The sequence below is a fragment of the Leuresthes tenuis genome, unplaced genomic scaffold, assembly GCF_036924035.1.
Source record: "Leuresthes tenuis unplaced genomic scaffold, fLeuTen1.0.hap1 SCAF_16, whole genome shotgun sequence".
NCBI lineage: Eukaryota > Metazoa > Chordata > Actinopteri > Atheriniformes > Atherinopsidae > Leuresthes > Leuresthes tenuis.
Window position 1 is genome coordinate 31,059,172 of NW_027325370.1, and position 10,777 is coordinate 31,069,948.

Sequence of the window (10,777 nt, forward strand, 5' to 3'; positions counted from 1 at the left end):
AAAGACTGAACAACACAGACTGCAAAAACAACCTAAAAGAAACAAGTGACTAATCAAGAAAACAGAATAAGAAATCCAGAAAACCAAAAGCCTTTAAACCCCAACAAAATCAGCTTTTGGGTTATCAGCCATATGACACATAAAGTGAAGCTACAATTTTTGATGCCACAGATGTTGGAGCTGGAGAGAGAGGGCAAGACAGTCATCCATCCATTTTCTATCAAATATTTTCTACAAAGAAGACAAACAACCATGCACATTAACATCTGGGGGCAAAGTATAATCACTAATTACCTAACATGCATGTCTCTGGGCTGTGAAGAGAAGCTGGAATAACCAGAGAGAACAATGAGAACTCCACAAAGAAAGGCCCCAGATGGGATTTGAACCAGGAACCCTCTTACTGTGAGGCAATGCAGCCCATGAAAGTCATGGAAGATAGAATATCAGATAAAATAAAGAGACATGCAGCCCACTGTTCCAGGCTGTGTCCGGCTTTATATCATCATTCCATCTTCACGTGTCCCTCACTCTCATGCAACGTTGTCATGGCAGCCTGATGTGGATGGAGCTGCTCAGAAGGATCTGGGAACATTATGTTTCTGTCCAAAATAAGAACCACACGCAATTACGCTGGTTGTCACAGAAGCATCAGTGAAGTTCAGTTTCTTCAACTGCACAAGTGCATCCAATAAGGAAAGCTAACACCAGTAATAGCGTTATGTCAGAACTACTGCAGACACACAAAATGTGCACAGCGATGAAAATCACAAGAAGGACACATGTTACACAGAACTACATGGTAGCTTTTAGGCCACAGCTCAGAGAGTTTGTGTGTTCATGTCACATGGAATTTTAAATGACTAATAATTCTGAATAATTAACTACTTCATTTAATTTCATTTCTTTATTTGAAATTAAATAAAACATTGAAAATAAAACATATTCCATGACCAGAAAGGAGCATCTTATTTTACCTGCCCCTCCCTCAGGATAAAATGAATCTATAGAAGTGGTCTGCACAATTACAGTTACCCGATACAACGTTAACATCTTAAGGAGAAAAAACAAAAAAATACAAAGAGAAACTCAAACGTTAATCATTTGTCACATCAGTCATACACGATATAAATCCTATTTGTTTCATACGATGCAACTCTTCGTCTTTAAATATTTTTTAAAACTGAAATATGTTCAAATAGCCCTTGAAATCATTCTGTAAGGAATTCCTCAGCTTAACTCCAGCAACAGAAGTACACATCTGTTTTAAAGCAAATTGGTGCGATGGTCTTCATTATTAGAACTAAAACTGAACGAATTTTGTAAATTTTCTGGTAATATTTAAAATTTTGTCATGAACATGACTGCGAGTGTCTGTAGTTTGACCAAATAATCGAGTTTCAGTACTCTTGATTCAATAAATAACCTATTGGTGTGTTCTCTATAACATTATGAATAAGTCTGACTGCTCTTTTCCGTAAGAAAAATTGAGGAATCATACTGGTAGAGTGTGTATTACCCCAAACTGCAGCACAATAACTTAAATAAGGCTAGATCAGTGAGCAATATAAAATTCTCTTTGCTTTATAATTTAATATATACTTAGCCTTATTCAGAAGAAAAATATTTTTACTCACTTTTGATTTTACTATATGAGCTTTCACAATTTTTATGTCAATTTATCATCAACCATCACACCTAAAAACCTGAATTCTGTAAAACTCTATAAAAAAAAAACTCCATCTAAAGAAAGTAATATATTAGCCTCTCTTCTTTGATGGCCAAAAATCATGAACTTAGTTTTGTTCAAATTTAGGGACCACTTATTGTCATCGAACCATTTTTTCAATTTCACCATTTCATTTTCTATACCTTTTGCAAGCGTTTTTAACTGTTCACCTGAACAAAAAAACGTTGTGTTGGCAAACAACACAAACTGTAGTGATTTTGAAACTTTACATATATCGTTAATATATAAATTAAAAAGTTTGGGCCCCAATACTGAACCCTGTGGGACTGCGCAATCAATGTTCATATAATCAGATATATTACCAGAAAAGTGCACATTTTGTTTTCTGCTATCCAAATAGCTTTGCACCCAGCTTAAAACCACGCCCGTCACCCCATACGAAAATAATTTTGAAATAAGAATTTTGTGGTCAATAGTATCAAACACTTTTTTAAATCAATAAAAACCTTAATTGTATGTTTCTTGCTTTCATTTGCTGTGGTAATTTCTTTTGTTAATTTCATTAAGGCAAAACTTGTGGACCGATTTTTTTTGAAAACCAAATTAACTGTCGCTTAACAATTAATTTTTTTCAATAAAATAATCCAATTTTATTGCAAACAGTTTCTCCAATACTTTAGAAAATTGTGACAATAATGATACCGGTCTATAATTAATGAAACTGTGTTTATGTCCTGCTTTAAAGAGTGGAATAACTTTTGCAATTTTCATTCTGTCTGGAAAAATACCTGTAGAAAAGGACAGATTGAAAATGTAAGTTAAAGGTTTAATTAAACAGTCAATGGTTTTTTAATAATGGTCATGTCAATCTCATCGCTATTCATTGAAGTCTTTATTTTTAAATTTCGTCACAATAGAAATTTTTTCGCTCTCATTCACTTCTCAAAGAAAAAGAGATTGCAATACTTACTTTCCCCATTCCAACCGCCTTCTGCTTGTCCATTATCGTGTTGTTTAATAGTTTTTGCCGGGTTCGGCCCAACATTTACAAAATATGAATTAAATTCGTTCACCAGGTTTTTTAGGACCACCTTGCTATCATTAATATGAAAACTACCAGCTTTACTTGTGGGCTGTAGATTATTGGCAGGTACTTCATTCAGAATTTTCCAGGTACTTTTTATTTTTTAATAGCTTTTTATTATAATAATCTCTCTTAGCTTGTCTCACTATAACTGTTAACTTATTTTTATATATTTTGTATTTCTTTTCAGACGCCTTGGTTCTAAGTTTTATAAAGTCTCTGCAAAGTTTTTCTTTTTTCTTGCATGCGTTTTGCAAGCCCTTTGTAGTCAAAAGTTTGTCACTATATTTGCCGTTTTGTTTATTTGGTATTCATGGATAATGTTTGTCATACAATAACAAAAAGCGATTTAGAAATGATTCATATTCAGCTTTGACATCATCAACATAAACTCCTCTCCGCTCTTCTCTAAATAGATCATCCCAAAGTGCATTAGTTCTTACCCTTACATATCTAATACGTATATCGTCCTCCTTTCCCTTTATTTTCCTATCATACACTAAAAGAACTGGTAAGTGTTCAGTTATATCATTAATAAGTAGCCCACTTCTGGCAGAGCTTTGCAAGTCATTTACAGAAATGTTATCAATTAGTGTTGCCCCATTCAATGTTATCCTACTCGGCTCAGTGATCAGTGGAAATAAACCTCTGCTGCATAATGCATCTAAAAATTTGATGTAAGATTATGTTTAGGTACATTTAGTAGGTCAATATCAAAATCTCCACAAATAATATTTGTTTCCCTTTCGTTTAGCTTGTCCATTACTTCTTCCAGTTTGTCTTTGAAGGTTTCTATATATGATCCTGGTGGTCTGTATACAGTTTCCATTTCAATTTCCACAATTATATATTCCATTAAATCATTAATTGCCGTCGTCATAGATTCATTGAGTTTGCATTTCAGATCAATGACTTTCTGTCTTTTTTCTTTGCATGCTGACTCAGAGAGTCCATTTATGTCTTTATTTTATCTGTATCAGTTCAGTTCCTTTATTATTCAAACACTATCATTCAGGTGACCCTAATAATGAAATGATGAGGTTTTATCCCTCCAGGTTGATGAGCTGCAACAGAAAGAACATTCTCCGCACTGACTGCTACTTTTAACATGTCTGTCTGTTAGATTTCTTCCATGGAGAAGAACCTGAAAAGCATGGAGGAGGAGAATAAACAGATAGAGGAGAGGAATGAGGCCTTGTTCCTGGAGTTATCTGGCCTGAGTCAGGCTTTGATCCACAGCTTAGCTAACATTCGCCTGCCCACCATGGTGAGTATACACAAGATGCTTTCAGTTAGTTTTACAGCCCCGAATCCCCAAAAGTTGGGATGTTGTGTAAAATGTAAATCAAGTGCAACGATTTACCAATTTACAAAAAGTAACCTATATTTTATTTACAACACACCAAATGTTAAGTGAGACATTTGATTATTTCTATTAGAAATAACAGCTCATCTTAAATCTGAACAGAGCAACATGTCTCAAAAAAGTTGAGAAAAGATGAAAAAAAAGTGGTACTAAAAAGAAACAGCTGGTAGACCATGTTGAAACTAATAAGGTCAAGTGGCAACAGGGTTAAAAAGAGCACCTTAGAGGGGCAGAGTCTCTCAGAAGTAAAGATGAGGTTCAGCAGTCTGCAAAGAAATGCAAAGTATGGAGCAATTCTGAATAATGGTTTAGAATTGAAATATTCCATCATCTACAGTACATCACATCATCAAAATATTCAGAGAATCTGGAGACATCTCTGTGAACAGGAACACAGCTGATAATCAGTCCTGGATGTCTGTGGCCTTCAGGCCCTCAGGCAGCTCTGCATTAAAACAGACCTGATTCTGTCCTGGAAATCACTGCCTGGGCTCAGGAACACTTCCAGGAATCAATGTCTGAACACAGTTCACTGCAACATCCACAGATGCAGGTTAAAGCTCTGTCATGCAGAGAAGAGAACCAGAAAGCTGCACATCAATCAACGCTGAAAGGTATAAACAGGCTTTAGAGCAACATCTGCTGCTGTCCAGACGACGTCTTCTTCAGGGAAAGCCTTGCATATTTCAGCAGGACAAAGTTAAACCACATCCTGCATCTATTCCAACAGCATGACTTTGTAGTGGTCAAGAAGCCCAATGTGTCAGCATCCAAAACCACAAGGAGAGTAAAGACGGCTGAAACATCACAATAGCAGAGGAAAATGCACTAGCCAAGGCACAAGATTTGGGACTACAACATGCCCAAAAGAGAGACTTTTTCAAATATTTTTATACAACAGATGAAATGGGGGAATGACTGGCTGGATCACACGCAAATTTTGAGTCAGACTTGCAGTCATCATGAGGGATGAGGCAGTTTGACCTCTTCAGTTTGAAAAGCTGCTCCCAGACCTTGGAAGATACTATTTTCAAGTAGAGGTACACAAAAGAAGTCTGCATATTTCAAGAAGGACACAAAGAAATAGGAAGATACTAATGGGAGTGAATAATTTTGCAAATTGCTTTTAAATAAAGGCTGATTATATAGACATTATGGGCTTGACAGACACAGACCGGCTGTAACCACTCAGTGTAATAGTGACTTTAGGCCTATTAGGGACAGCCTGTGTGGGATCCCCTGTTGATATGGGCTATAAACACAAATATGCTTCTATTCAGGTTTATGAATGAACAGAGGCTCCTGACAAGAAAAAGAAAAAATATCAGTGATCCAAAGTTCTTTAACATAGAGAAATCTTTTTTTTTTTCTGTTAAACGGTGACATGTCATTCAATCATTGGAAAAAGCTCCTCATACTCTACGCTGGGCAAATCTCAAGCTGTTCACATTATTACCTCTAATACTTCAATAACTAATATGTTTGACTCTGAACTTTTGTGTGTTCAGCAGGAGCCACTATCAGAACAGAACTTTGATAGCTATGTGGAGACACTCACCCACATGTTTACCGATAAAGACTGCTACCAGAACCCTGAGAACCGGGCTCTGCTGGAGTCCATTAACCAGGCTGTAAAGGGCATCGAGGTGTGACGGACTGCAGGAGGACTCTGGGAGATGCATCGCAGAAGCAGCACCACTCTTTCTTTCCAAACCCTTTTGATACTGTGTGATTAAACCCTCTCATTTGGATCTTTGTCCTCTGTTATCTGCATTAGTTTCTTGTTTGCATGTTACTTTATGACAGTATGAGCGTGAACAGAAGTGTGAATGTTAACTGTGTGATGGCACCCCTGGAATCGAACTGTCTCTGGAAGTGGGAGGGCTCTAAAGATATGAGCAGACAGATAAAGTGAGTGCAGAACAAAGTGCAGTATACAGCCTGATCTTAGATAGTGAACATATCCCATCTTCACCCAATAATGTTGATAGTATTCCACATGAACATAGTGTTGTTGCATCTCCACGACTAGTTTGTAGGTTCATTTTTACTATTGATGTGTAACTATTTAAGTCCTGTGCAAATGTTGGTTTAATAACTAACTTACTCATGTCAGTTGGATTATTTTAAGTTAATTATTTATTATTCATTATCTGTTTTTTAAGTTATTATTTCAAAATCTTTCTTGAGAAAATTTTAAACAATAATCAAGAGAAGGGGATAATTTTCTCTGCATAGTTGAACAAAGAGCAAATATTTTAAGATATCAACTATGAATTCTTTTATATATCTTATTGTTTATTTAAAGTAATGGGATCTTTTTATGTGCAAATATTTTGTAACTAAAAGTTTCTAAATAATTTTGTAAAGATTCTTCGTGTGCTTCTGTTTATATCATTTTGCTTTTTATTTCCCCAAACTATTTTGAGTACATTGCTATACGCAAGGAAAATTGAGCTGCACATATTTGTTATTTATTTGGTGATGAGAAACAAAGTGATGGTGAATATTTATTTTGTATCGTCTATGTGTTAATGATGGTTGTAAATTGATTAGTCTTTAAGTTGCTCTTGAAATAAACGTTAACCCATGGTGATTGGTGAGTGGAGTAATTCTATCATATGATAATATTCACAATGGCAGGACACTTTTGTCCTCTGATGTTGGTCATTTTTGCATTAATGGGCCTCACAGCTTCATTCAGACAGACCCACAACAATGAGGTTGAATGCCAGTAACTCACGACCAAGAGAGATCACATCTCTCCAGTTATGGCCTACCTTCACAGTTATGGCTCCCTGTAAAGTTTGCAATAGAATTTTAAATCCTTACATACAAAGTCCTTAATGGCATAGCCAGCTCAATTCAGTTCAGTTTTTTATGTAGTGAAAAATCACAACAAATGTCATCTCAGGGCACTTCAAAAATACTGTCCAACTGAAGTCAATCATAATCCACCAAAATTAATTAAGTTCCTAAATGGCCCAATTCATACAGAGCCAATTTAAAGATTTCCTAGCTGAGGAAACCAACACATTGTACTGAAACTTCTCTTCAATCTCATCCCCCTGTCCTGAGCATGCACGAGGCGAATGTGGAAAGACAAATCTCCCTTTTAACAGGAAGAAACCTCCATCAGAACCAGAACCAGGAAGGGTCCATCTGCCTCAACCAGCTGGGGGCTGAGAGGACAGGAAAGAGGGGACAACAAGCACTGTAACACCAGGCCAGAGATACCTGCTGAGAGAGAGAAACACAAGTTAATGACAACAATGATGTCATATGTACATGGAGAGTAAAGAGAGCAGAGGGAGGAGAGGTGCATCATGGGAGCTCCCCCAGCAGGCTGGGCCTATAGCAGCAGAACTATGGGATGTTTCAGGCTCATCTGAGCCATCCCTAATTATAAGCTTTATCAGAAAGGAAAGTTTCAGCCTGATCTTAAAGGTAGAGAGGGTGTCTGCTTCCTGAAGCCAAACTGGCAGCTGGTTCCACAGAGAGGGGCCTGATAACTGAAGGCTCTGCCTCCCATTCTACTTTTAGAAACTCTGGGAACCACAAGGAAACCTGCAGCCTGAGAGCAAAGTGCTCTGTTGGGAAAATATCCAACTATGAGATCTTTAAAGGGGAAGTTCGGTTGTTTTTTTAAACCTGGACCTTCTTTCTGGCATAAAATGCGTTCATCTACTCACCGATAACAGTTTGGTGAAAGTCGGCGTCCTTCAGAAGATATTTAGATGACTCAAGATCCGCCTATATCCATAAAAGGGGAGAGAACAGGGCATTGACAATACAGGCTCTAAATAAGACATTATCTGTCTTTATTTCACCAAACCACATGACCTTGGTTTTGCTTGAGTTTATGGATAGGCCAAGGGCAACGAAGCCAGACTGTAAGTATTGAAAGCTCTGTTGGAGTGTTTCCAGAGCGATGTCAGGGGAGGGGCCGGTGGCATAGAGCACTGTGTCGTCGGCATTAAGGTGAATAGATGAATTGCCAGCTGATTTAGCCATTTAGCCAGTTTATTAACCCAGATTGAAAAAAAGACAGAATGTTGTTGGTGTTTAGGAAGCGTACCTTCTTCTTTGTAAAGACGTCTGTCAGGATGAAGACATCTTTAGTGCCAGTGCGGTCTGGTTCAATTGTCAGAAAGTCAATGCAAAGTAACTCAAGGGGTCTGGTGACCTGAATGTTTACAAGGGGCGCTTTCGGGCAGGATTTTTTTGCAAACGTACCTGTGACACTTTTTGACTTTTTGCTCAACATCAAAGGCCATTTTTGGCCAGAAAAATCTGGATCGTGATAGGTAAAGAGTTCGGTTCATACCAAGATGACCCATGTCATCGTGCAGACTTTTTCAAAACAATGATTGCACCAACAGCACTTTCAGGGACGTGAATGAAAGGATCGGTACCAGGTAAGTGGTGTTTGATAAACTGGCAGATCCGTTCTTGTTCTTTCAGGGAGACAACATCATTTACTGGCTCTGGATGGGCGCAGCACAACAGGCCATCCACGTCCATGTTTAGTTTGCCAGCCCTGTACTGAAGCTGGAAATCAAAAGAAGACAAGGCAGACAGCCAACGACTTGTTGCGTCCAACTTTGCTGTGGTTAAGATGTATGTTAGAGGATTACTGTCCGTTATCACTGTGAAAGCACTCCCATTGAGATAGTCACAAAACTTTTCCACGACTGCCCACCTGAGGGCTAGAAACTCAAGTTTGTGAGCAGGGTAACGTGTTTCGCTTTTGGACAGTCCTCTACTTGCATATGCAATGATGCGCATCTCTCCCTCCTGCTCTCGATACAGGGCTGCCCCTTGCCCTGTCATGTTTGCGTCCATGTGAAGCACATAAGGAAGTTTGGGGTTGGTAAACCCTAACACAGCAGTGGTTGTGAGTTTGTCTATTATTGTTTTGAATGCTTGCTGACATCTTTCAGTCCATCTTTGTTGGAAAGTAGCTTTTGGCTCGAAATACTGGACACTGTCTGTTTTAGGGGTGTTACTCTTTCTAAGCAGTGGATAACCTGCAGTAAGGCTTGTCAGGGGTTTCACAATGTTTGAAAAATCTCTAACAAACTGCCTAAAATATCTGGCGAAACCTAAGAATGAGCGCGGCTCTTTCAGATTTCTGGGACTTGGCCATGTTTTGAGTGCAGACACTTTATCAGGGTCTGTTTCAACACCGCATTGAGAGACAATGTACCCTAAGTACCTCACCAAAGTCTCAAAGAAACCAAATTTTTCGAGGGACAGTTTTACACCGTACCCTCGGAGACGACTGAGCACATGAAGAAGGCGTGTTTTGTTGTTCAAGGGTTTCAGAAAACACTATATGGTCGTCTAAGTACACCAAGACTACCTTTAGGTTAATGTCCCCCATGCACTTCTCCATCAGCCTTTGAAACATACTGGGAGTGATTGTTATACCCTGAGGCATGCGGTTGAATTTGAAGAAATCCATGGGACATACAAAGGCTGTTTTGCATTCGTCTCTCTCGTCAACCTTGATTTGATAGTAGCTGCTTCTAAGGTCTACGACCGAGAACCACTTCGATCCAGAGAGGGCCGAAAATGTCTCCTCTATGTTAGGGAGGTGTCTTTGATCGTGTTGCGGTTCAGCTTGCGATAATCTTACATACCTCACTAAGTTCCTGCAAATGCCTACGGACAGCGTCAAGATCCTGTGATCTTATTGGACTGGTCTGTGTTTGAAAGGTGTCTCATTGCTCAGTTTTATCTGGTGTTTTACTTTGTTTGTGCAACCAAAGTCTGTGTCATGTTGTGCGAAAACCTCTGGCATTGCATTGAGTTTTTGCGTGATTCTGTTCTTCCATGGAACTGGAGAGTCTGCAAAGTTTAGGTTTAACTGAGCAGGTTTGTTTGACTCTGAGTTCTGAGACCCCTTGTACTTTTGGATCTGACAGGCAGAAACCATTTCTTGGATAGCATGGATCTCAGGAATGACAATGTTGTGCTTGCTTTCGTTGCGCCGGACCACGGGAAGTTTTTGAGAAGGTTTGTCAGGAAGGGTAAGTAAACAGTTAGTGACTAGAACACCACCTGGCAAAGAGGATGTGGAGGGTGACTCAACTACAACCCACTTATCCGGTGTTTTGATGTTTACATTGACTAACCCTTCTAAGACTTGACTTTGACCTGCTGGAATGATTTCAGACTCTTTACCTGGTAACTTGACCAAACCAAGGGTACTTTTCTCTTTCTGCTTTTGTCTTTGCTGTAACACACTGAGCAAATGAAGTTAATGGGGCTTAGACGATGCAGCCTCTAAATAAGGCATTATCTGTCTTTATTTCACCAATACTTTAAGAAGAATGAATGAACGAACGCATACTATAGCTCCGTTAGCTCATAGATGCTGTTATGTGGCTACTTGCAGCTATAGGAGAGCTAACGGAAGGATTTCTACACAGGCACTCTACTGGGACCACTTCATCCACACGCCCCCCTGCAGCACAGTTTATTTACTCCGTGCTCTGTGACAGTCGGCTAACTTCACACAGAGTTTGCTGCTGATAGTTTTGTGCAACATGGCAGGATATTTATCAAATTTTGGCAACGTGAATGACGACTTTGAGTAAGATGGACGTTCTTACCGGAGTGAATAAACTGT

The 10,777-nt window shown here is 38.8% G+C and overlaps 1 protein-coding gene across 9 annotated transcripts in view; it reads left to right on the top strand.

Moving 5' to 3' along the window:
• The window catches only part of LOC140272418 (myelin transcription factor 1-like), a 46,019-nt gene extending 39,283 nt beyond the window's left edge, over nucleotides 1–6,736 (top strand). For 7 of the 9 annotated variants that reach the window (XM_072367857.1, XM_072367861.1, XM_072367865.1 and 4 more), the window contains 2 exons: nucleotides 3,898–4,041; nucleotides 5,649–6,736. In XM_072367857.1, coding sequence (XP_072223958.1) covers nucleotides 3,898–4,041; nucleotides 5,649–5,792 — 288 coding nt within the window. In that variant the 3' untranslated portion in view covers nucleotides 5,793–6,736. The remainder of the gene's footprint in view (nucleotides 1–3,897; nucleotides 4,042–5,648) is intronic. The other 2 variants (XM_072367860.1, XM_072367864.1) reach the window with 1 other exon arrangement.
• The last annotated feature ends 4,041 nt before the right edge of the window (nucleotides 6,737–10,777 follow it).